This window comes from Bactrocera latifrons, unplaced genomic scaffold (genome assembly GCF_001853355.1).
Source record: "Bactrocera latifrons isolate USDA-ARS-PBARC rearing strain unplaced genomic scaffold, ASM185335v1 scaffold_133, whole genome shotgun sequence".
Lineage (NCBI taxonomy): Eukaryota > Metazoa > Arthropoda > Insecta > Diptera > Tephritidae > Bactrocera > Bactrocera latifrons.
Genome location: NW_017534775.1, coordinates 414,492 through 441,566, shown reverse-complemented (window position 1 = coordinate 441,566; position 27,075 = coordinate 414,492). Strand labels below are relative to the sequence as shown.

At 40.4% G+C, this 27,075-nt stretch overlaps 1 protein-coding gene across 2 annotated transcripts in view; it reads right to left on the bottom strand.

Annotated features, from left to right (window-relative positions):
- The window catches only part of LOC108965096 (protein strawberry notch), a 31,800-nt gene that overhangs the window by 3,241 nt on the left and 1,484 nt on the right, over window positions 1–27,075 (bottom strand). Inside the window, exons 2-10 of one of the 2 annotated variants that reach the window (XM_018927286.1) lie at window positions 23,295–23,400; window positions 4,247–4,477; window positions 2,452–2,663; window positions 2,285–2,390; window positions 1,824–2,209; window positions 1,342–1,748; window positions 1,019–1,172; window positions 674–954; window positions 29–606 (exon numbers count right to left, since the gene is read on the bottom strand). In XM_018927286.1, the coding sequence (XP_018782831.1) occupies window positions 29–606; window positions 674–954; window positions 1,019–1,172; window positions 1,342–1,748; window positions 1,824–2,209; window positions 2,285–2,390; window positions 2,452–2,663; window positions 4,247–4,477; window positions 23,295–23,400 (2,461 nt within the window). Of the gene's footprint in view, window positions 1–28; window positions 607–673; window positions 955–1,018; window positions 1,173–1,341; window positions 1,749–1,823; window positions 2,210–2,284; window positions 2,391–2,451; window positions 2,664–3,350; window positions 3,468–4,246; window positions 4,478–23,294; window positions 23,401–27,075 lie in introns of those variants that run through there. The other variant, XM_018927287.1, reaches the window with a different exon arrangement.

The following is a 27,075-nucleotide window of genomic DNA, read 5'->3' as shown; positions in this document are numbered from 1 at the left end:
TAAAAATTTACAAATCAAAACTACAAACCTTTGCGTTTTGGCACCACCGCATTGACAGTGGCTGATACACCGTTAGCGTTTGTGGCGGTAGCAGTAGGGACTGTTGTGTTGGCGCTGATGTTGTTGTTACTATTGGCAGTTGTGTCCTTCGGTTTTGCCTTCTTCTTAGCCTTCTTCTTCGAGCGCGCCACCCACGGATCATTGTCACTGTCGGAACCGCTGAAGAAGGGATTAAAGTCAGAGGACTCACAGCTGTCCGAGTGCGCGGCCACATCTGACTCCTCAGACTCTGAGTTGGACATTTTGCAATCACTGTCTTCCGATTCATTTTGTGAATCATCATCGGAATCATTCCACGAATTTTTGCGCGTTTTTTTTGTTCGTGCATCCTCTCGCCCCATTTTGCGTTTGCTACCCGCAGTGCTGGATGACGAGGAGCAGGGCTCTTCTTTCATGCCCGCGGTCTCACGTTTGCTGGTCACCTCCTCAATTATGCTCTTAATGTTTGTCTTTACATCGGAATAGCCACCCAAACCGAGTATGCGATTGATACGGTTACGATCGGGTGCGGGAAAATGCTTCTCCACCAGCGATTGAAAAACACCCCTGTGAGTTAGGAAAACGCACATAACCGTTAGAAATGGCGCTGTGTATTTAATTTTGCGGTACTTACTTAGCGGTGGACACGAAATCAGTCAGTTCTCCATCATCTCTCTCCAGTTGTTCGAGCGTGCGCGCTTCGCCCGTGGATTGCAGACCAATGACGACGCATTTGCCGTATTTAATCGCCTCGCGCGCCACCTGCACTGCGTGATTCACCTTCGCCGCAATGCAGAGATATTTGAAGAAACGTTGATGCGAGGACCAAAACTGACCCCACATTGTTTTCTTCATGCGACTCTCGGCGTCTATAAGTTCGGCGGCTTCGGTGAATTTCTGCATGGCTTCGACCCACTGAAATAGAAGACAAATTATGCAATTGCTTTTCAATGCAGTTGAAAGCGTCACGCGCACTTACCAGCTCCACAGACTGGTCGTAGACCTTGCGAAACTCTTTGGAGAGCGCCACCTCCTCAATTTTGAATGTCACACCGTGGAAGCTTAACTGACGGGCTATATACATGCCACGCAATTTCATGTCCATAGCCACGATCTCCATAGCGCCGACGCCACTGAAAATATAAAACGATTTTCGGTCACTTTTGAAAGGAAAATCAAAGAATGAAGGTGAACTGGGGGCGGATTTGGAGGTGGAAATCAGGTTTTAGAAGTACCATGTATGAGGAGTATATATATATCATTATATATTTCCGATTATGCGAAAGCATAAAAATAACTTACCGTTTCTCCACCGCCATAATGAAGTCATTAAATGCCGGAAATGCAGTACCCTGTCCCCAGAGGCCCAAACGCACCATATAAGCCATATTTTTGGGCTCTGAAGCGCCTGTGGCCGAAGCGTAGACAACTCGCGCCCTTGGCAATTTATTTTGTAACTCCAATACCGTTTGGCCCGTCTTCGTGGGCTTACCTGAGCCAACGGGACACAAATTCTTGGCCTTGTGACACTCGTCGAATATGATGAGGCCATCGAAATCTTCACCGCACCACTGTAATAACTGCTTTAAGCGTGATTTGTATTTGCCAGTCTTGTTATTGGATTCTCCGATGAGCGCTGAATATGTGCTGAATATAACGCCGCGCTTGCAATTGTTATTCACATCTGAAGATATTTTGGCATATTTGAACTGTGCGGCGAGTAGAGATATGTGTGTATAATGTAGTCGAAATTTGAAAACTGATTTCCAATAATAATTACTAACCTTATTCAGCGCGTGCACTTCGATTTTGCTCGCGCCAATGTCCAGCAAATCGCGCTCGGCGTCATACTTCAGATCATTGGATACCGAAATCCAGAGCGCCTTTTTACGGCCCTTCAAATAGTTTTCATATATTATGCCGGCGATAGTGCGACCTTTGCCCACACCGGCGCCATCACCAATCAAAAAGCCTGCGCGTGTGCCATCTGGTAGCATGTGATCGTGCGCCTGCGAGGCGTACGTAATGGACTCCAACTGCAGCGCGCTCAAGTAACCGCTATTAATGGTGTCCAGTGGAATGGCGAGTTTGTAGTAAACATCACAGGGTTCGACGGAAGAGAGCGAGGCGGTTTCCACCACTGGATCGGGATGCTTTTTGCCCAGTTTCACTAAATTTGCAAATAAAAAAGCGAAATATTTATAGAAAAGGTTTTATTTTACTCTGTTGCGTGCGTGCAACTTACATTTAGCGGGCCAATACTCGGCATAAGTCTCGGCAACACCCATTTCTTCATAGTCTGCTTCCTCCTCCTCAGGTGCAGGCGCAGCAGTGACAGTGGCGGGCGCCATCTGGAAAACATTTTTAAATTAACTCTGTTCTACTTTTATTATTGCGCTGAGTCTGGTTTACCTTCATCGGCTGCATGAAGAGCTGTGCCAGCACGTGATTCGGTATGCCGCTGGTAAGAAAGGATGGATTGGCCGCAACCAAGGCTTGTATTTTCTGCATTATCAAAGCGTTGGTCTTGGCTTGTGAGGACGCCGCGGTAGCGGGCGGATTGGCGTTAGCGGGCACGCTGGGCGCAGCGGTTGGCGCTGAGTCATAGCCGAGGCCCATGCTCACTATAAAAGAGGGGAAAGAAGCAAATACGAAAATAGGTGAAAGACATGTGTGTTTGAGAGACGATAAGCAGTTTATTAAGCTATATGAATATCATAAATAATTGCTAATATAATGAGTTTCAGCAAAGCAAAACAAAAACGTTTTTTAGGTAAACAAAAAGTCCAAAAAATAATCTAAAACATTTATAAAATAATCTAAAATAAATTTATACAAAATAATACAAAAACGCAAAACTAATGTTTTTATAATTAGTAGACTTTGTTGTTGGCATTTTTGTGGTAATTGTTATTGGTTTTTTAATGTACACAGTGCAAGTGTTGAGTGAATGTTGGTAGGTGTCTTGGCATATGTAGATTTCAATATTTTCAGATATGTATTTAAAAAATCAGAAAATTCAAATTAACAAACGTATGCTTTGTTTTTGTTTTGTGAAGTAACTACTACTACCGCCAATACGCATAAAATAATTTTGTTTAAAAAACTGTTTTCCAATATTATTTTTGTAAAAAGCACACAATTATTTTTAGGTTAGCAACATAATTAAAGTTAATACTGTTATAATCATATTTTCAAAAATATTTTTAAACTTCTAGCGCTTAACTACTGGTATGTCGTTAGTGTAGAACATCTTAACTAGCGTTTGAGGAGGAAAAAACGTTGTTTGTTACCAACATTACTCGACTTACTCTGCGCCAATAAAGACGCTGCCATATTCAGATTCGAATTTGTTTGATAGTAATTGCCTGTGCCGCCCAACACGCCAGCACCAGCACCAGCGACGGCCGCCAAGGCAGCCGCATTAGTGTTAGTGAGCGCGCCGATGTTGGGCAGTGCGTTGAGGCCGCCAGCCGCGCCGAGACCAGCTGCGAGCAGCGCGCTCAAGCCGGCCGCGCCGCCGGGTACATTGACCGGACCAGCAACACCAGCGCCACTGGCTGCGGCATACGCGGCCATATTCATCAGCTGATTGGCGCTGAATGGCAGTGGCGTTGGTAGGCCGGTGTAGCCGGCGGCCGCAGCGGCGGCGGCTGCTGCTGCTGCTGCAGCGGAGCCCGAACTGCTCGGATAGTTGGACATTCCGATGGCTATGTTTATATATTGCAAAGTCATTTGTCATTTTATTGGTTGATGGTGATTTAATTGATTGTGATTACATATTTAGTTAATTAGTTGGTTAGTTGTACGGTTGATTGGTTAGTTAATTGATTGCGGGCGTGTAAAAGAAACAAATAAAAAAGACGATACAAAATTTACATTATACACTAGTCATACAGAGAGCGGAGCGTTTACTGTGCACAGTTTGAGGTTATGTAAATTTGCAATTCAATTCATTTAATTTTCTGAAAAAGTCAAATTATTGCTTTCAAGTGAACGGTTATTTTTCAAGCGGCCCACAATTTTGCAAAGAAAACATAGAAAATTTGCAAATTTGCAAACAAACTGTGTACACCTGCATTATAAAAACATATTTTTCAATTGCATGCTGTTCCTCAGCTAATAACTAGCTCTAGCGTAATTAGATTCGCATATGTTCCCATTATTATTGTTAGAGATTAGCGCGTTCGCTCGTTCGCTTGCTTACCTGCCGGTGCTGCTGCGCTTTTCTTCGGCATATTGTTGTTGTTCAGTAATGAAACACCGCCAGTTGTTGGTTTTGTTGTTATTATAGAATTATTTATACGCGGTTGATTAGTTGTTAATAGAGAGTTATTATTATTGTTAATATTTTTGTTGTTATTGCTGCTGGCGCTGTTTGGTTTGTGTCCGCTGTTTTTCGCATATATAACCGCGGTTTGTAGATCACGACCACCGCCTGGAAAAGAGCACAGAAATCGAAGATTTAATAAAAAAAATAATATTGAAGCTTACGTTTATAGAATTTGAAAAAGTGTTTAGAGAAAAAGCAACAAACGGTAATTCAAGGCCAAAAAATTTTATTATATAACCTGAGCTGAGAGCTTGACGTACATATAATGCCAAAGCTAAAAGTAATTCAGTTGTATTACGGACATAAAAAAAACTGTTCCCAAAATCAATATAACAATTCCTGGAGGGTTTAGAGTTTATTGAACCCAACTTCCCTCTCTTAAAAACGCTAAAAGCAAATAAAATTCTATTAGAAAACTTCAACCAAATGTTTACTCGAGGATTTCATTGCTTCCTCAGCTACTGATGATGATATTAAGGCAGCCATGTTGAAAGACATGGGTTCGCGACCAATTACAAAGAAAAGTTACTGAAAATGGTCATTCTTCACAGACAAACGCAGATCTACGAATATCTTTTTAGCACAAAGGTAGCAGGACGGACAACGTTGTCCACTTAGCAATTGCTGCCCGTATACAAATTTGCTTCTGTACTGACAGCCCCAAGGAAAAGGTCATCTACTGAGTATTTAGATCCGATTGTCCCAAGTAGCAGGGCATCTTTACGTTGACCACTTGGCAGTCGCTGGCCATATATAAAACCGGGTCGAGGAACAGTGGGTACAAGTTTGTCTACTTGGCAATACCTGACCGTATGCAAACCCGGATATTTATTGGATACTTAGAGAAATAGTGAGGCTAACGGCTTAAGTTCGTCACTCTAGAGCCCGAGTGTATCAATGCATAACTATATTGCGAATAGCAGAAATATTAGTATTCAAATCGGCCAACCTGACTGCAACGTCCAAGGAATTTTTAATTCTTTAAGATTCGTCTCATAACAAAGCAGACTTAAGCCTTTGAAACAAATGCGTATATTCAAAACTGTGAGAACCACACTCAGGCGAAATACTGAAGGCTATTTTTCCTTGCTCAGACAAATTATCAAGTTGAAATATGTATTACATAACCAGAGATCCAGTTTTGGTACTGAAAGCTAAAACCGAAAATCAAGTCCCTTGACAAGGCATATTTTTACAACCTTTCGTTAGTTAATCCTAACCCTTAAGCTTGACTCAAATCATTTTTCGTTCAAGTGCTGTCGAAAAGGCATAGTTCTTAGACCTCTCGTTAGTTAACCTAAATTTTTAAACATAACTCAAGTCTTTTTTCTTGAAGTTTCGTCCAAATGGTGCCGTCAAAATAGCAATTCTTTCTGCCCCTCGTCCACTTGCCTAGATAAAAATATAACACTTTGCAACATTTAATTATTTGCCTTCAATGATCAATCAGCTGATTTGCTATCAAAGTATCTAAAAAAAACTCACAAAAATTACGAATTTTTTCGCTCTCTTTCCTCGTGTTTCTTTTCTCTCAACAAATCATATGATTGCCCCCATGGGACACAATGGTTATTTACATTTGCGGCGTCGCTGTCCGACATTTTTTTCTTTTTCAACGCTCCACGCTGCCAACGAAAACCAATACAAACAAAAAATGCCGGCATTTTTAGTTGCTTCTGCTCAAATCACATTGGCGCTCTCATTTATGTTGGCTGCTCTTTTTTGTGTTGGACTTTTGGCTTTTTTACTTTGCCCAGTTTTTTCGCAGCGCTGTCTCACTGACAAAGCGCCTTTGTTGCGCTGCTGGTTGGTCAGTGTTGTTGGCGGCGGCCGCGTGCTCGCCAGAAACGAAATAGAAATACAAACAAAACGACTGATAGCAAAGAGTTGTAGAGTTGCGCTGATAATGAGCGCGTTCTTTTCGTGTTTTACATGTGTTTTTGTGAGTTATAGGTATATACATATGTATATAAATAGTTTTTTGCAGCGAGAGTGTACTTTGCATATTTCAGCAACAAGTTTCAAAGGCAAAAATAAAGAAAAATATTATACAGGGCAAAAATGTGTTACATTCTTTGTTATACACTTCGATTTCAAATGAGGGTTGGCCGAGTTCCATTTTTATTGAAACAGGCGTGTGTGTGTGCGTTAAAAGCTTAGTGGCAAATCAATGTTCACCGGATTGTGGGAAAATAATTGAAAAATGTGGTTTCGGTGTGGATGTGCAATAAAATCGGAAAGTAATAAGTAAACTACGTTTTGATTGTATGGATGTATGTACATATGTAAGAAAATGTGCTTCTTATCAGCAAAGGATTATTTCCGCATATTTTCTGCTTCGAACTTAATTATTTAGCAATTACTCTTCAGAGGAATCTACTTCTCCAAGAGCATTCTTATGTCGGTTCCTTCACGTCCACATTTCGGCGTCGTATAATAGGAAGGAATAAGGAGAGACTTATAGGTATTGCACTGAGAGAGAGAGATCTGCTTTTCAATTGCCTACCTTTTGGCAACAGTTATTCTTTGCTTAACCTCCAGGTTTGGATTATTGCTGGAATTTACAGACGTGTTCGAAATAATAAGAACAACCAAAGTGAATATCGAAATCATTGAATAAAATTTTCTCAGTAATATTTTATTGAGTCTTTTTTTCTTAAAAAATTTATACATATTGTGAGTATTAAAAAAATTGAAAATCTGGTCATCAAATACGCACTAACTTTTTTGTACTGCAAATTTTGTTGCATTGGGTCTTAAACAGCCTGTTCGAAAAAATAAGAACAAAGCATGAAAAATTATAAGAACACACGTTTGTTGTTTTGAAATGCATACAAATGGCCTTACATTTAATATGAAGTTGCTCCCCCTCGATTTTTTATTACTTCGGCACATCTGGACTGCATGGAGTCTACAAGGGTGCGGCATCTAGAGAGGGGTATATTTTCCCAAGTATTCTTTGCTGCTCTCCATAATTTTTCCAAATTTTGTGGCTTAGCATCCCTTATTCCCTTTTTTACATCTATCCATAAGTGTTCGATTGGGTTAAGGTCCGGCGACTGCGCCGGCCAATTCATTAATTTCACATTTTTGCTGCGAAACCATTCCTTAGCCCTTTTTGAGGTATGCTTTCGGTCATTATCTTGCTGAWAGACCCAACGCAGTGGCATATCCTCTTCTGCATAAGGTAAAACCACGTCATCCAAAATATTATTAACATTGAAAACTGCGTCCATAATGACGGTGATCTTTATTAGAGGCCCATCACCATTCCACGAAAAACAACCTCACAACATCAACTTGAGACCTCCATGTTTTATAGTTTTCGTTGTGTATTTTGAAGTAAATTGCTGTTTAGGAGGATATCTAACGTCCTGTTTTTCTTTACCAGAGTCGAATTGCACAACCTTTGTCTCATCGGTCCATAAAATATTACGCCAAATTGTTTTAGGTTCATTAATAAATCGTTTTGCAAATTCGAGTCTCCGTTTCAAATGTACACTTTTCGGTAAAGGTACTTTTCTAGGACTTCCCGCTTTCAGATTAACGGCGATCAACCGTTTTCTTATTGTGCAAGTCGCTATTGACAATTCTAGTTAATCTTTTTTTTTGTTTGGAAGTTATAAGCGGGCGCCTTTTGACAATTCTTTTGATGAGCTCATCTCGCCTATGGGTAGTTTTTTTGCGTCTTCCTCTCATTTCAGCTTTCAACGACCAATTTTTACAGTTTGTTATCATTCCGTTTGAGACTCCTAAAAGCTGTCTTATATTGGCAAACGTTTTTCCCTCGGAAAGTAGTTTTTTTATAATCTCTCTTTTCTCTGTAGAACAATGAGGAGCTCTTCCCATTTTTAAATAAATAAAAGTAATTTCCCGTATTCAATCGATTAAATTCGCGCACTGACTATAACATTAGGATTCACTAAAATGATATGCAGCTGACTTGCTAGAATTTTCGCAAATAACGGTATATAAGCAGCCTACTTGATTTTGTTCTTATTTTTTCGAACAGGCTGTTTAAGACCCAATGCAACAAAATTTGCAGTACAAAAAAGTTAGTGCGTATTTGATGACCAGATTTTCAATTTTTTTAATACTCACAATATGTATAAATTTTTTAAGAAAAAAAGGTTCAATAAAATATTACTGAAAAAATTTTATTCAATGATTTCGATATTCACTTTGGTTGTTCTTATTATTTCGAACACGTCTGTATGTTGGTTGCAAGATATACAAAATCTTTAACTTTTGTAAAATATATAGCAGGCACAGTGACGTAGTTCCCAAGACGCGAGGCATCTTTGTATGGACCTCCAAGTATTTTATCTTGCCCTCGTTCACCACAAGACCAGCCTCTTTCGCTCCTTTTTCTGGAAATGTTTGCACTGACATGGAGACATAGCGTCGATTAGGCAGCTGTTGTAAGTGCTGTCGAAAGCGGTTTTGAAATCGACAAAAAGGTGAAACGTGTCAAACTGTTTGACGCATTGGGGCGATCTAGTCTATGGTCGATCTGACAAGTCTAAAGCCGCACTGATAAGGTTCAATCAGTTTATTTACTTGTACAAGGGACTTAAGTCTTTCACACGACACTGTCGAATGAACCTTATATGCAATGTTAAGAAGACTTATTCCGCGATAATTAGCACAGACTGCGGAACCTCAATTCTTGTAGATAGAGCAAAGTACACTCGTATGAAATCAGCCCTTTTTTAATTCCTCGCCGCCAGCATTAAACAGCTCAGCCGGTAATTCATCGGCCCCTGGGTCGTTTTTAAGTCGCATTAAATTATTGGAGCCCGTTTTTCTTCCTCCACCACAGCACTGCTTTCCCCATGTAGTAGTTTCGAGTTTTCATTCCTGTGTTTACAGAAGTCGGCCCGGCCTTGTAAACATTCTTATTGATATGAAATTGCCAATCACAATATTTCAAAAGCCTTTCGTGTGTACCTCAGCGTCTCTAACGGCCACTGGCCCTTAATTGCAACCAGACAGATTTTAGAAATATTGAATATGTTATTAAGAACATAACAGCTTCTTAGAAAGTCAGAGTACGAATTTCCTTAAACCAAGTTGGTTGACAAGAAGCAGCTTCCATCAGGAACCTACTAACTAACTCTGCCTAAACGACATGAGACTCGAGTAAGGTATGATAGTGATCTTATGGAGCAAAAGTTAATGAAGTCCAAAGCATTAGACGACTGTAAAGACCGTAGCCGAGGCTGCTTCCACGACAGTCGGGTCTACGTAAACCGAAGACAGACGGATTTGTATACTGTCAACTCGGGATTATTCCTCGAAATTACATCGAAAATGTTTTCTACAACAACAACCGCAAGACCTTCAGCTCTTCGTCCGGAGTCGTGTTTACAAGCTCTACAAATACGAAAAATTTTCGAAAAATTAAGTAGATTTATAACAAAAATTCTCTGTAGAATGCACTTGAACTGCTACAACAACAAACATAACAATCGTTAAGTACCCAAGCAAGGATGACTGAAGTGCTCTTCACAATTTGTGCACGCTACTGTAAAATAAATATGAAGGTACGCATTGAACATCCCTGACCCTGCCCACGACAAAAATTCCTTTTGTTTGAAATTGCAGTTTCAGCAGAGATTTATGGCGTTTCTTGTAAGACCGAAGGGATTTATATTAAAAAAAAAGTTCTAAAAATAGAATAAGCAAAACAAAAATACAAATTGAAATGAAAATTGTTCGAACGCATAAAAACGTGTTTCAACAATTCTGTCCGCTTGGTTCCCGTCACTTTCAAGCCCATTTACAGAGCGGCAGCTGACCGCGTGCTGGCGTTGTGCTGAAGCGCGAGAGCGCCGCATTTCGACACTTTTGAGTTTACATAAAAATGACGTCATTAGCATTCCTCGTTGCTTTGGATTTTTAGTAATCCCCCCCTTTTAAGTATGTACACAGCTAAACATATACAATACGCAGACTTTTGTTAATGAAAGATGAGTACATTTAAACGCCTAGACAAGCACGTGGTCGCCCAACAGGTTTTCACACTATTTTCAGTTTTATTTTGATTTTGATTTTCAGCGTGCCAGACGCCGCACCGCGCCGCACAACACCTTTAATGTCACTCGGTCATGTAAAATTACATGAAAATCAGTGGCAAAAAACAATAAAAATACAAATTGACGTTCACAAACGCGGTGCTTGGCCAGCAAGAGGTAAAGAGCCAGGTAAAAAACCAATAAAATATTTTGTAACAATTTTGAAATCGTTCACATGTTGCGGAGCTCGTGTTCGTGTGCGTAATACCAAAGTGAGTGGTCAGTGGAAGCAAAAATCAAATCAGACGAGCGAGAAGGCGGGAAATGCTGGCGCTGCGGCTGATAAACCACACGCTTTAGCATGAGCGGCAGAGCGTAAAGGGGAAACCTTGCGACGACGTTAGTGAGTTCACGACCACGTGGGTCGGCAAAAATAAACACTGGCGATTTGCCACCAAAAAAGATACTTCGGTTTGCTGTTAACAGAAGGCTTAACAAAATATCGCAGCGTCTTCGGACAAAATGAACAAAAATTACGGTTGGGTAATAAGCGATCGCTAAGAGGAAAAAATTGAAGAGAAAAAACAATTTTATGCTGTAAATCGAACAATAATTTGAACAATAGCTATATAATTTCTTGTGTATAAAAAAAAAAAAATATTAACATGAAAAAATAAATTATAAGGGAATTACATTTTTTTAAACCGTCGTAGCAACTCGGACTCACACATGGAACGACTTGGCGCATTTTACGTCACGATCTTAAATTATAAGCGTACAAAATACAGCTAGTAAAAGAACTAACGCCGTTTGACTAGCGACATCGCTTTGCTCTATGGGCTCTGGCTTCTGTAAACTTAACATGTAAACAAACAAAACAGCCGCATTTGAGACGAAGAGCAATCTGAAGAGATTCAAGAGTTGCCATTTACTACCGAATTTCTTCAAAAATTCATAATCATCAATAGCGACCGTTCCCGCGCCATGGTAACCGACTATTAGATGCCTGAAATGGAAACTCGTGATCATGGCGACATTTGGTTTCAACAAGACGGCGCCTCTTTCCACACATCATCGCACCAATCAATGAATTTATTGAGAGAACACTTCGGTGAGCAGATAATTTCACAATCCCCCTTCGATTCAGACCTTCGAGCAAAACATCACGGGTGTCATTCGCCAGTTACCAGTTACCGATGCTGGAACGAGCATCGAAAACTGGACTCAACGGATGAACCACCTGAGACGTAGCCGCGGCCAATATTTTAAAGACATAATATTCAAAACATAAATGCCAAAGAGTGACCTTTCGAATGATAGTAAAGATTACCCATTAAATTTTAAGTTCTGATGCTTTTTCTTAAAAAAAAATAAGGAACCTCGAAATAGATCACCCTATATATAGACATATTGTACATATAAACATGGTTGTGTATCTGTAGCTATAAATATGAAGTACAGCCTTCTCAGAAAAAAAAAAGAAAATTCATAATTATAAATATTAAGAATAAGTGAAATTCACGAAAAAGTGCCGTAAAAGTATAAACACACACTAGAAAAGAGAAACAAAAGAGTAAAACCCATCTATAGTATGAGCACACTTAAAGGCGGGAGTCTCATTAACTTATGGGGTTACGACACTGCGACCTTTGCCCTAATAATAACTGTAAATGCATGTGTAAGAAGATTAATTGGAAGATTTACTGCTAAATGAGGTCCCAAACACATAAATGAATAAAGATAACCACTCAAGAAGCGATAACCAAGATATGACAAAGAAAAAATAACTGGAAGCCGAAGACTAACACAAGTCAATGAAAGCGTATGGGTGTTAGGTAACTCACTAACCTGTGTTCCAAGCTGATTAAAGTATACCTAACCTCATTATCAATGGCAGCGAGCCACTTTGTGATAAGACTAGTATGGGTGGCAGGCCACAGCGAAACTGCTTTCAACTGTAAAGCTGAAGAGCTGCCAAAGAAGGGTACCCTAGCTCCACTATTAGTAGAATGGGAACGGATCGGTGCCGTCTCTTCTCGTGTGTTATACTACTGTATAGCTGGTCTCAGCGGGAACTTGCAAGATTCTTTTGGCCCTAGATGTTATCGTAAGAGATTCAGTGAGCTCTTTACCTTCAGTAAAGCAAGCCTAGTCCCTAGTTGTGGGTTTTCTAACATGACATTGCCCTGTAAGTTAGAAAATTTTATCGCAAGCAGAAGCTGTATGGAAGAAGACGAGTCATCTCAACACTTTTTTCATCACAAAGAACTACATATGTATATGTATGTAGTAGTCTAAATGCGATCTTTGGATCAGTCATCAAACCTAACTTAACTTAGGTAACATTTATAGCAGTTTTATGTAAAATATCTAAGAAGGTATCAGCGAATAGATACCGCAGTTCACGAATTTGTTATGCGGTCTCTATTTCCTTTTATATTTTGAACTGAGACTCAGTTCCACAGTCGGGCGGCCAAAAAACTGTAAAATGGCTCGAGCACCTCGGAATTTCGCAAATGTAGTATTTGAAAGATAAACACGATTTGCGGAAAATAATGTCAACAGTTTCTTGTCGACCAAATCGCAATGCCGAGATATAAAGCCACCGGTATTGGTGAAACCGTGTTCTAAATGTTTCTAGCAGTATTTTGATCATAACCTTCGGAAAAAACCGTAAAGAATGTTGGGCTTAAACGTTTCAAAATATTTATAATACAACTCAATGGTCATAACAACGAACGCACTTCAGTAAATCGACTCAAGAGGCAGTTAGACATGGTGAAGTTAACCAAGCGTCAGAGTAGACTTTTTTGCCGTCAAGCCAGTTCGGTCTTGAATTTCTATCTAGTGAAGGACTAGCGATCCAAAAAAAAAATACTTTACTTCTGGGCTTGATGCTGTGGTCTGCTAAAAAAAAACCATTTAAAGATTGAAAAACAGTTCTTACTTTCTTCTCTCCCAAAAGTTTTTTAAGTTATAAGACATATTTTCTTTTCCAACTCTATAGATGTACATGTTGTATATACGCCTTTACAGTTGCTTTGAGCATTTCTCAAGCGCATAATCTACTGGTGTACCCTTGATTGAATCGAACTACCATTTCAATTAGTGCATTACAAGCTTGTCGAGGTCGGAGTTATGCTATATAATTAAGCACACATACACACAGCCACACGCCGTTCTTGTCAATTATGCAGTTTCAAACATACATACATATGTACGCCGCGCGCTCACTCCAACGCCATAACTCAACTTTGACCCAACCAATTGAGGGATTAAACTGGCGTTTCTTCGTAAGATGCGCAGTCAAATATGCAGAATGCAACGCTGCTTGGTATATACGTGTGTGTATGTGTGGGATTATGTGGCCGATTGCATTAGACAGTTATGTACTTGCATTATTTATAATATAAATGCATATGGCGTTGGGCGCAAGTCACGCTGAGCGCAGAAAGGCTGTCTCGGAAATGTAAATAATTAGCAAGTGTTTACCGCTAGCTTGCACATATTCAAGTAGGTATATAAAACTATGCACACTTATGTATAAGCAATATTTCGATAATAATTTAAACATGGCAGCGACCGACCTGTTTATCTTGATTATTAATTAGAAGACGAATTTTGGGTTTGCGACTTAAACAAGCTGGGTTCGGTGTGTGGGTTGGGCGAAGACAAACTGCGTTTGCAACAAGGATAAGCAGGCACACAAACGCATATACATCCAATTCAAGGATAAACAGACTGAACAACACGAGTTTATTGGGCTTTAGCGAGGGAGGGACGCGCTAAGACGTCCAGAAACGCAGTGGTTAGGCGCGTGAGGGCTTTTGAATAGCACTAGTGTTATTGCAACAGCGTGGTAGATACAATTTGTTTTGCTAAAACACACGGTAAAACACAAACAAAGGTAGTTGAAGGCATGGGGGGGGTCACTGACGGCTGCTAAGAACTTTCTTTGCTGGGCGGTGCCGTCAACTGCTGGTGACTAGTCAAAGCACGTTGTGTAAATATTTGTATTCACATAAGTTGCAAAGATTTGTCGCCAAGCGTGTTTAGTTGAGAGACTGCCTGTCGTCATACAGAGTTTTACGAAAATGAACTTTCATTATCGCTTGTAGTTAACGTTTAAAGTGGACTGTAATTAAAACAGCAATGAGACCAGTGCTTCTTGTATCAATAGTCGCTGCGGAAGAGTTTGCACGCGAACCTCAATCCCCGAATATATGTAGCTTATTAGTCTTCGATATGGTCTGTCGAGTTCCAACGATCTTTTGCTTCGTTTATGTGTTTTAAGGTGTGCATATAAGTGACCATGAAATGCGACAAAGACTTAGTTGAGAGATTATCACTATGCGAACAATCTTCTGTAAGAACTTTTTGTTGATCCCACACTTTGGCGCTTGCTGTCACTCAAAATGTCATGCAGTTCTAAGGAACAAATCAGTCCAAAACAAACCAGTTTTTGCACTGCGATAGCGACATTTAGTCTGAGCTTTCACTTCACTTGGTATAATTGGCAGCTTATAGCGCAAATTTGACGCGTTTAGCCTTGGGATTACAACATTTTGACAAACCAGCAAACGGACCTGTGAAGAGACAAACAAGCCACGCCCTGACATCCACGCTTGTGAAACCCCGCCGAACCCGCTTGCTGCAACTAAAGCAATCACACATAAGCAAATAAGCTGCAGCAGCTTTACTGTGTACACACTCGAGTTATTGCAAATGCAAAACTTAAGAAAACACCCCCTACCACGCACCACTCGGCCAACTGCAAGCAACCGCGCCGAGCATCGCTGACATCTTCGCAGTAATTGCATTAGGTCTTTGTTATGCAATTAGCATAAGCATATGCATTTGCTTGAGCACTTATGTGTATGTAAGTTGCCGTTAAGTACACCTATACAAGCGGAAACTAACCAGCGGCCAGCGCTCAAAACGCACACACACGGAGCCAAGGTTAGCGCAGCAAACAATGTCCGAAATTTCAACAACCACCCATCCACCTACGGCCACTTCACTGGGGCTCACACCCACCGCAGCTTAGCTCAGCTCGACTTGGCTCATTTTCCGTTATCCTTGGCATCGCAATATCTGCAGCTGACGCAAATGCATTTGCTGCTGAAGACATTATAAACATAATTATAATTATTTGATAACGCCCATCCAACTGTACTTCCGACGCCTGCCTTCGCCACCCGTTCCGTCGCCGGCAGGCAGCAAATGTGAGTGGTCTCCATTGAATGTGGAATGTGTTTCGGTTGTCATGCCGAAACTATGCAAGCGATGAATTATTGACGATTTTTAGTAACCAAATATTATTGGAATAAGACCTGTTTGACTGCAGCTGCTCTGGTATGGGTGCATTAATTTGCATTGCTGTTGTTGAACGGAGATATTGTGTGGTCAGCGGTCGGCATAGCACAGTACTGCTATACAATACTAATAACTCTGCAAAGCAATCCCAAGGGAAGGCAGAATAGCTTTGAAATTACTAATTAGGATAATTATTTTAACAGCTGAATGTTTCAACTGCACTTTTCCCTTCGAAGAACGAAGAAGTACAGCAAAGTCCAGCATTTGCGTGGGACAAACTCGTAACTATCGTCCGTTAGAACTCAAGTCAACTCAAGGCAAAACGGAAATTAAAAGAAAAATGGGTTTCCGACGTCCGTTGGCTGGATCGTGGGCTCATGTCTTGGTCATGACAAATTAAGCTATAGCAAAAGGAATTTGTAATACTTGCGTCTGGTATACTGTATTCCAACCTTAAAACAGCACCTTTCTAGTCAACGGGTTCGGTCTGCGCTCAGTGATGTGCCGATATTAGTAAATTTATAATTTTTAGTGCGTTTCTTACGCGCGGAGCTAATATACTTCGAGATATAAAACACAAACACTTAAGCCTTCATTTTCTTACTCGCGGTGCTACATCGGAACATAAGACAGAAACGAGTATTTTGGGCCTTCATTTATAAGATCTCTCTCTGTTATATTTTTGTATATTCACCTTAAAATAATCTAAATCTATTTATGGACAATATCCGGTGTGTTTCCACTTTTAACTGACAAAGTGTCAGTTCTTACCGCATTTGCTTTTTAACCACAACCACCACGATACTCCCCGAGGAGCCAATCCTGAATTGAGTCTTTAGACAGACCGCGTAGCCGAAGCTACTACCAGTTGAGTTTCCATACAGCTCTGGACTGGTGGAGAGGGTTGGACCCCATAGCCACATCACATACACACACTACTCGAACAAAAGCCATTGTCCATCAATCCAGCTAATTTCCAAACCACCCAGATCCTTAATGTCCCTACATCAGGCATTCAGCCTATATATGCACCCAATCCTCTAACCCCGCCCCACAAAAACAACCCGACCTATCAGATGTCCCTCTGAAGCAAATCATTCATGCCCCGTGAGCAGAAAAACAAGACTCAGACAAAATCTGAAATCTGGGTTATAATCAACAAACTCAACGCCCCAAATGTAGTCATAAGTCACACAGCCGTTAGGAATATTGTCCCAAAGTTCTTGCCACCTACACCTAATTCTATCATCTAGAACCCTCTTTCTATTTATGAAAGCTGACATTATTCTAACTTGCCGATTCAAAATCCTTCTAGTATCTAATGATCATAACTCTAAACCATAAGTAAGCTAAAATCAGAAATTAACAATAACTAGCGACGTATTTTGTTAACGGTCAATAAGAGCTGAGAATAAAAAAAAACTAGCCAATAAATCCACACTCATGACAGTCGGGTCTAAATAACCGAATACTTATGCGGCCAAGGCCAAGTGCAACACGACACGTCATGGAAATTAGTTCAGGAATGTTTTCTACCGCTTTTTTCTCCATAAAGAAACAAAAGCTGGAGAGCGGTTGCTTAATTGTCGTCTATAGTTACTTAGATAAAAAAAGAAGAGAGAGGCATCAAGCGATACTTAGATGACAGATATTATTTATGAAGAAGCTACTGTTTAGAAGGTTTTCTTGACAAGTTCCTAAACAACTAAAACATGGCTCCCTAAAGCAATACAAAACAAGCCTCAAAAATTCCCACATTCCTGCTTTTGAACACGCTGTGTCAGTCTCAAGGGAATTTTGCCTATTAAATTCTTATGTAAACAAAAATCTTAAAATCTTAAAGCGTGTACTGCCTAGTACACGTTTTCACAATTTCCTCAAGTCCAAGCAGAAACATTAAATAGACATTAAAGACACTTAAGACAATGAAGACACAAGCCAGGCACACTGGACTACATTTTCAGCTAGCCGTGGAGAACTCATTGTTTTACCCAAACAGTAGTCAAATTGGTAAACAGGATATTACACGCAGGACAACAATGATTACGCAAACAAAACAGTGGTCAATATGTTGGTGAACAAGTGTAGCAAATTGAGATAAATTGGAAAACATTCCAAACAAGCGCTTGGGCGCCCAAAAAGGTCATACATACTCGTACACCGTACATACATATGTAAGCCAGTGTGCAAGTGCGCCCAAGAAAAGGACGAAGGAAACGCACAAAATGCATAGATTACCAGGTCTAAGCAAACAGTAGGCCATGCCTCAGTCATTTTAGAGACGAAATCAGGAATGCAACTGGCAAGGACACGCAGAAAGGATACACGTACGCATGCAGCCGCAAGACAAGGCAATAAAGGCGGACAGGATGGCGCCAGGATGCATGTGTAAAACGGCTGACAGTTTAAGATATTGCTAAAATTTGCACATTTCGGCCAGACAACGGTCACTTAGGTCAGCTGACGAGCTCAAGTAATGCTCACAAGTATGGCACGGCACGTCGTGACACAACCACATATTTTTTGTGGCCTAGAATTTACATTTTAAATGCCTACAAGTGTTTTATATTATATTTACATTTCTTACAGTTGAGTGGCTTAGGTACATTTTGTGGCCAATTTGCTGAGACACACTTGGCAGCCTACGACTTCGTGTGTGCATGTGTGTGTCACTTAAGCTAATGGTCATTGGATGGAAGGAGTAGTTAATTGCTTTAGGAAAATATTCTTCTATGAAAACGAAAGTGTTTTTGCTTAAGAATGTAGTTGTTGTTGTATTTACACACATTCCGTGACAAATTGCCGGGGTAGAGCGGGCACGTGATGGACGTGATGGGCGTGGGAAACTCGCTTAGAAAGTAAAAGTGTTCGTGCGGTTGGTAGGATAATTATTGTGTTATATTTTTGTTGAAGAAATGTAAGGATTGTTAAGCGGATGGGGGATTTATAGCTGTTAAATTTGCTGGAAATTTGCAGAGACAAGATTTAAGTCAAGCAGAAATATATGGAAATTAAAAGACGTTTGTGAGAAATAATGAAGATGAACTTCACTCAGGCCTGTAGCAACGATAGATAACTCCAAAAGTAAAAGTACTATTGGGAAATAAGTATTAAAGTCTATCCTCAACCACGTCTACTGGAGCTGCTAAAAACTTCTCTGGTACATCTTTGGGTTAACTTAACCGACCAACAGCACCTACTTCTATGCAAAAGTGGGCCTAGTAAAATTGTATGGGGCACCTATCACTAAGATCCCATCTTCATAAAATGAGCAAAGTGGATACGGCAGATTGAAAAGCATGCATAGGACGATGAGACGCTGGAGCATCATCTATGCGAATGTCCAGCATTCAGCCGTACGAGAAGGAACATATTCCACCTCATCCAATACTCTAACTTAAGAGACATTCGGCAGCTGAGGTGGAAAAGAATTAAGTTTTTTAACAAATCAAAAGAACTGTTGGATTACACATAAATTGATTTCCACCCGAGAGCACAAAGGGGCTAAGTGCATCCGCCAGCGGATACACAGTTTTACCCTATAATGCTTCTAGTTCATTTATTCTCAATACAGGGAAGATAATGCCTGTGGACAAAGCATTCTATTTCGCAGGAACTGCCACTTAGCGCCACATAACTGGCAAAGCTCCACAACTTAAGTAATAAGCTTTTCATAAAGGTAATTCTGGCAGCACCTCTATAACCGAAACTCCTATAAGCACGGAGGCTTGAAGGACAGGCAAGTAGTGGAAAAATTCTGGGGAAGGGCGAACTTCAAGAGTCTGTAGTATACCAAACTTTTGAGAACAAGTCACAACTGTAAGTGAAGGAAGGATGTGTGCGTGTTGTCAAGTTCTGCACTATAATTATAATCTATGTAAGTAGCTGAGTCCATCGAGGCGTTGGTTAAAGCAAACTAGCAGCAGGTGTGCAAATATATAGAATGACAAGCCTACCGACAAGCACACAGTGTTTCGAGTGTCTATGTGTAGCCAAGGTCCAAGGCTTGAGTTATGTAATCATCAGTGGGGTACGAGTGTACAGCACCGAAATTCCACTAATTTTCAATAGTAAATGCAATCAAACCAATACATGCACGCACGGCATAAATTGCAAATATTTGGATCGGCCGCACGGCCTACGAACGGTGCGTATTTCAGCCCAAAAGTTGTCAGAGCGAGGAGCCAACTGTGAGCAACACGTTCGCTCATTGGTGGAATGAGCAATGCCTTGACCAATAACAACGTCTACAGCAGCAGCAACAAAGGCACTCGTCCTGGCACAATAATTCGATGGACAACTGCGTGCATGCAAAACAATGCATGCACGCATACACATGCATTATGAACACACAAACGCGTGGAAGGCACCAACAGAACTGCAGCATTTCGGGTATGAAGCACTACACAAATTATGGAAGGAAGTCGGGAGGGATACCAAAGGAGTGAGTGAGAGAAGGATTGCGAATTGAGAAATTGTGGATAACTGCAATTTAACTGCTGCGCGGATGGGAGCAGTATACACCTGATATGCGCCTTCTGCAGGAAGGAAATAATTGATGAAAACTTATAACTGGTTACTTCGATTATGAATAATGAATGAGAACACATATTTTAATTTTCATAACCTAAGAAAAGTAATTTCCGACGATTGAAGAGGTATTCAGCGCAATTTCCTATCCGAAAAAAAACTGTAAACTTATATCAACCATCTGTAAAATTATATAAAGCTTGATTATTCAAGGAATTGCCTCCAGTCTTCTTAACTAACAATCAAAAGGCAGAAAACACAGCCACTTCAGAAGTCGACAGTTGCAACCTACGTTCAACGAAGTGTCGAATTAGGTGACGCGAGACGTTGTATAGGTTTCCATTTATAAGTCTTACCGATGGTACAGGACTGAACACAGAAAGAACTTCAGAGACTTGCAGAATATATACACCTAAAAAGTACACCGATTTGTCCGAAAAGTTTTTAGCCGGGATCTTCTTGTCCGAAGAGAGACGGGTAGATACAAACGGAACGACTATGCAACAGTTTTACCATTCCGAAGTAATAGATGCTCTGTAATACGCAACAATCTCGTACAATTTTAGTCGAAATCCCTGCGGCGATTTTTTATCTCCACCAATCTAAAGTTGGTAGTTACAGACTACTAGTTTGTCAATCCAAAAGATGGTGTTCACACATTATTGTTCCTGCTGTAGTGGCAGAAAACAATTCTAAAGTAATTCGTCGTGCCGACTTGGTCTTTGGCCCAATCAAATCCGCTTGGTACATCTTCTACTTATCTATAACTTGACAGCGGTTAGAGTATCCCCTAGCTTGGAGCTCGTGTACCAGGTATTTAAGGTGATGTACGTTTTGGCTACAGCAAACAGCAAACGCGAGAATACGAATTTTAGAGCGAACCCGTGGTCTAACAAGCGCGTGACCGAGCTCTATGCGATAGCCCTAGAAACCAGTAAAGTCAACGAACTTTCATTTCATAGGACTATAATTTAGACGTGGGGCTCTACGTAAAACTGAGAAGAATGTTATAGCCTTAGCAAATAATAACACTTAGACAAAGTTGATCACTGGAACAAAACACATTTCTGCCAACTAACGCGCTACGAAATTCGAAAAACCATTGTACACTGTGTAAACAACACGGTTGTGGGGTCAGGAATGCACAATGTCAAACTATCACAAAATTCTAACGAACTATGAATGCAAATATGAGCTGCAACAACGAACTGGCATACGGACATGAGCTGAGGTTAGCCAGAAATACAAATAATGTGCATGGTTGCGTGATTGAGTGCGGCTAGGGAATGGGGGCATCGACTTTTTGTGCACAAAATTTTGACAACATGAAAACACAGATATAACAGACGAGCGGAGCAAAAGAATGCCGAGAACGCGCCAGAGACACGTATAGTGGAGGAACAAGAGAGCGAGGTAAGGAGCTGTAAGTACACGCACGGACATTTGCAGTGTTGATTTTTGAAACAGTATAGACGTGGAAGGCCCAAGCTCTACACAACAGTGCGTAGCGACAAAAACCAGCCGCGTGTGTTTGGATGTGACGCTTAAAGGCAAAGCAGCAAAACTTTCGACTTTGTAAGTTTTTGTATTTTGTCAGCAAGTTGAGCGCTGCCAGCCCAAAACTAACGATTGCAGCAAATATTCGACTGACGCTCCCGACACACAGAGGACACACTTCATGCCAACAGCCATTCCCTGGCCAACTGCCTTCACGCACTCAGCCATCCAGCCTCGTGTAGCATGCGTTCATTGCGCTTTGGTGCCCATCTTCACTTGTATGAAACTCTTGTGTGCTGTTTCGAAAACCCGAAAACCTCTTGTCAGTGGTTGGGGGAACTTTGGACTATCCTGAAGGGTTGTTGGTGGTGTTGCCGTTTAAATTCGTGAATGTGTTTGCATGAAAATTTTAAATAAAGCTCTGTGGCGGTTGTGTGTGGCGGGAGTCTTCGCTCTACCACATATCCACAGTCCACAGTCCAATGTGTGTGAATGGGTGGTTGCTTGTTGGTTGGCATAAATAAGCTAACTGCTTGGGTTTTACAGATAAATATTTGGGTTGATATGCAAGCGAGCTTGGTCTCTGGGAGTAAGAATGTGTATGCAAGGCGGCTGAGTCTTACTTTCGTATATTTAAAGAATTTAATTTGGAAATGAATTGTAGCTGTGTCAAGGCATCAAATTTGTAGTAATGAAACGTAAAGACTCAACAAAGTGGTGGATGATGGTGTGGTAGGGTAGGGCACAGGAAGATTTTACGAACTTTCAGAACTATGCAAAAGGAAAGAGCAGTTCGGGTGGGAAATATTGCAGTATTAATTGTTGTAAAGGCAGATCTCGCTTGGGAACAGTATTTTCGATGGTACCATACATCATTAGTTAGGACGGAAAAATTTAAATGTCAATTGGGGTTGACTGTAAGTGCATATCCAAACTGAAGATATACTTCTTGCTGGACATGGAGAACTTTAATGGATAAGGCTACAAAGATCGACCGTTAAAAGTATCCGTTCCCACGACAGTCGGGGCTAAGTAACCGGAAAGAACCTGGTTTTTATCCGGTCAAGGACCGCACACTCGGCCTGAAGCCGAAACTCTCCAACAATCTGGAAAATAAGAGCCGAAACCGGAAAAATTATAATTCGCTGAAGGCAAGAGAGGCCATCTCAGCAGAGTCTTATAACAAGTTTATGGGTTCAGACACCTGAAGCCGATAAATGTAGTACAATAGGTGAAATAGTTGTTGGTTTATCCGGGTCAAAATTGATCAGACGTATATAAACAAGATATTTTTTACTTCAAGAAAGCAAGCAGAGATAGTAATAGCACTCTCTATAGACACATCATCGAAGAAAATTTGATATATGTATAATAACCATCCTTAGTGGATTATGAACTTTGATAAAAAGGTGTTTCAAGTAACAAAATTTAGAAATATTCACAAAATAATATGAATATTTTATACCAGTTGCCTAATCTCCAAACACAATTCTACAAATTCAATTATACATAAAATGTTCGAGAATTACAAATTCTCTTTCAAAACCATCAAATACACTCACCTGGCACTTCTATTTTATCTGGATCTTCATCATCATCGAAGTCAGAGCAGGAATCATCATCATCATCTAAATCGTCTTTAAAATCAATGGACTTTTTCAAAGAAGCCTGAAAGTAAGAAAACATTATAAGGAAGGCAAGTTTGTTATTTGTAAACCAGTTATGTAAGTAAGCTGTCTAAAATATGTAAAAGAACTGTTTACAGTGCCAAATCAATTAAAGAAGGCAAAACGAACTACATATTAAGTTCAGGAAAGTAGGGCTTCTTAAACTGTGTGTAGTACTAAACAGAACTTTTAGCACAAAAAAGTAAGAAAAAAAGTTTACATCTACTGCACCGAAACTTTAACACGCTTCACAAATAAAAAAAAGTTTCCATACAGAGACTAGATATTGATGGTTGGAAACTTCGTGAAGATATATTGTCTTCCATACAAGTACTAGATTTTGAACGGTACCCTACAGTGGTTTCGACAGCATGCAGCATGAGCAGCTTCTTGGTGAAAAAAGGACGTGAGAAAACATTTCAAAACTAATTCGAATCAGTTCGTCGATCTGATGATGGTGTCTCGGATGTTTCCTTCTGGGTATTTTTTAATAGAAAATCTTATTATCTCATTCAACCCATTAAAAGTTTACTAACGGCTTTTATACAATAATGTAGTTTTTCTTATCACATTTTGTTTGAACTTTCCGACATAAATTGCTTAAATTTTTATTTTGTGACCCGAACTAGCTTTTAGTGCATTTTCTTATCACCCGAAACGAGAACGCCTCTGTTGTTTTCACACAAAACACGTCGAAAGAAGGCAGAGTCTACAACCCCAGACCCCCAGCAAAGTTACTGCCAAAGTTAACTCGTTTTAATAGCTGTATAAGCGATGTTGTGTATTCTCGGGTAAATGTTGCCACCTCAAAAATCGATAGCCATTCAGCGGCGTACACAAAATCGCCGAATTGAATGTATTTGGGCGCGGAAGCGAGCTGCGAAGTAAACCTAGAGATTTCTGGCACACTCACCGTTAAGTAGAAAAAATCAAGCTATTAAAAACTCACTAAATAACGGCACCTTCAGCAATTTAACACACCAAATGCAGGATGCACTCTTCACTACGCTGCCACACTGGTACTTTTGGGTGTTCCGTTTTGTTGGGAGCCGCAAAGTACTGACGTCTTCACAGCAACTAACGTACTCATCAACTGGCGCTGTGTCTATGGTCGACCGGGTCACATACTCTCGACAAGCTTAACAAAATTTCATTTTGAAGCACACAATTCACTGCGCTGCTGTTGTTGGCCTTTATTGTTGTTGTAATTGCTGTGTGGCACAGGCACAACGGAGGATATCAACGCACACAGCAGCAGTGGCACAGGCGCGCAAAAGCAAGGCAGGAAAGAGTCGTCAAACGAGCGTAACAACCCTTTCGATAGGATATAATACTACAACAACACCAGCAACAACAGCAAAGAGCCATTGCACAAAAACAAAGCAAACATTGAAGCATATAGCACAACAGAGCGCTAGGCGGTGGGTGGCAAGTGGACGGGAGGCAAGCCAATGCCGGCTATAAAACACCCGGCTGGTATATAATGCGTGGAGAGACGCTTGCCGTGCGGGCGGACGGCGGCTGGTGTAGATGAAATATTCACCGATGRTTGGATTTATGTCGGTTTGTGCCGCATGTGTGTGTGTGTGTGTATGGACAGTAGGCTTTTGAATGGCACAAAATAGTTGCAGGCAGCGACACGGCTACAACAACAACAAGTGGGGGCAGATAGTAGTGCCTCAATTAACGAGCAATACCCAATATGGGTACATGTACGAGCATACAACGGCAAACTATGGTCAAAAGACCACCACCGCCGCCAACTGCAGGGGTACAAATAAATAAACCCCGGCTGCCACAACCACCAACGGATGCGCTAACAACTGCCAACAGCCGCAATACAAACAATTATTGGCGCTCTGTCGCATTTTCTGAGGAGGTCGCACTGGACGCCGAGCCCTAATACTTTATCGAAGTGCACACAGCTCCGCAGGGAGCTTGTACAGCAGGGCGTGGACATGGAAAGTGCTACATAAATACACAAATGCACAAACTTGCACCTGCCATCAGCTCAGTAGCAGCCTCCTCCACGTCCAGTGTAGTGCTTTCACACCTCAATGCACCGTATTTTGTAGGCTGAAAACTATTGTTGCGAACTTTAGCTGCAGGCCTGAATTGCAACAAAATTTGCAAAGGTTTAAGCATGATAGTGAAGCGTTTGCAACTGCATTCGAACCCCTCTCTTATCAAATAGCTAAAACAAAAATACAAACTGTTCAAAAAACTTCCAAACCACCTCTGCACCATATAGCAGGACGAGAATAATGAGTAACTTATAGGGTTTGGTTTACTTATGTACATAACCTCAAACAAAATTTACATAACTTCGAAAAAAACTTACATAAAATCCAAAAATATACATACATTTCGAAATATTTTTATTTAATCTACATATTTTTTTCTACAATTATAGAGAAGTATACAAATATTGTAGGTACATATGTATGTAGTTTCAGCATTGAAAAAATAATTTTCGACGCCCAGCTCCTCTGCTAATGGGATCATAAACTATCCAAAGTAGCAAAAAAACCCGTAAAGTCAGCACAAGTTAATGGAAATCGAAAAATAAATAAATATAAAAAGAACTACCAAAGGATTTCACTTCCTTGACCGATAAACAAACAAATACAAAACCAAGAACGAACGACCTTCAAAAAGAAAGCAACGAACTAAACAATGAGAGCAAACGCTCAGCAAATGAATGAGAAAAAATAATTCAGAAAAATCTAAAAAATAACAAAACAAAAAAATGTTAGAATAACAAAAGCAGCGCAGTTTCGCCAACGAATGTCCTGTGTCCTATATACAAATGTGCCATTAACTGCACACAAGTACATATCGACATACATATACAGACAACTGTGTATGTGTGTTGCATGAATATAAAAAGGATAATGCCCAGGATACGCAGGCATATTTTCCTATTTTCACTTGCTGCAAATGCGAAAATAAAAATAAAAACAGAAAACGCCGATAAAGCACGAGCATGTATATGGCCGCCTTTGGCGCAACGAAAAAAACCCTCAAAAATACGAAAAAACGATATAAAACGAGGCGAAAAATGTAGCACATTCTTGGTAAAAAAGTGCGAGCAAAACAAAACGGAAAAAATCAACACATGTTCACAGCTTCAAATTGTACACTGTGAAAAATTGCGAAGCATAAGAAAATACATGAAAAAAATTGGATGGGCAGTGATATACATACTCATATTGTGTGTAAGCGCCAAGAGTTTATATGGATATGTATTCGCAGGATCTGATAAGGGTGGTGGGCCCGCGCATGCGCTGTCGAACTGGCTGGTTGTTGTAGAAGCTTGCACATATGACATTGTATATTCAGGAAATAGCAACCTGCAGAGCCAAGTAGAAAGCTCCTGCAGCTAGCTGCAATAGGGTGATCTGAGAGCAAGCGTACAAACATACATACTAGAACTTATATACATGTGCATGTATATACATACATACATATTTACTGGCACACTAGCGTTACGTACCTTTGGGACTCACAGAACTTAAGCCTAATTATAATTAAGCTTACCAAATCGAAGTGAACGTGGTGACTATAAATAGACACACGAGGCACACGATTTTTTGGAAATTCATACTGGAAAGTTAATACATAAAAATAAAAATAAACGGAGCAATAAAAATCTTATCATTTTGTCAATATAAAA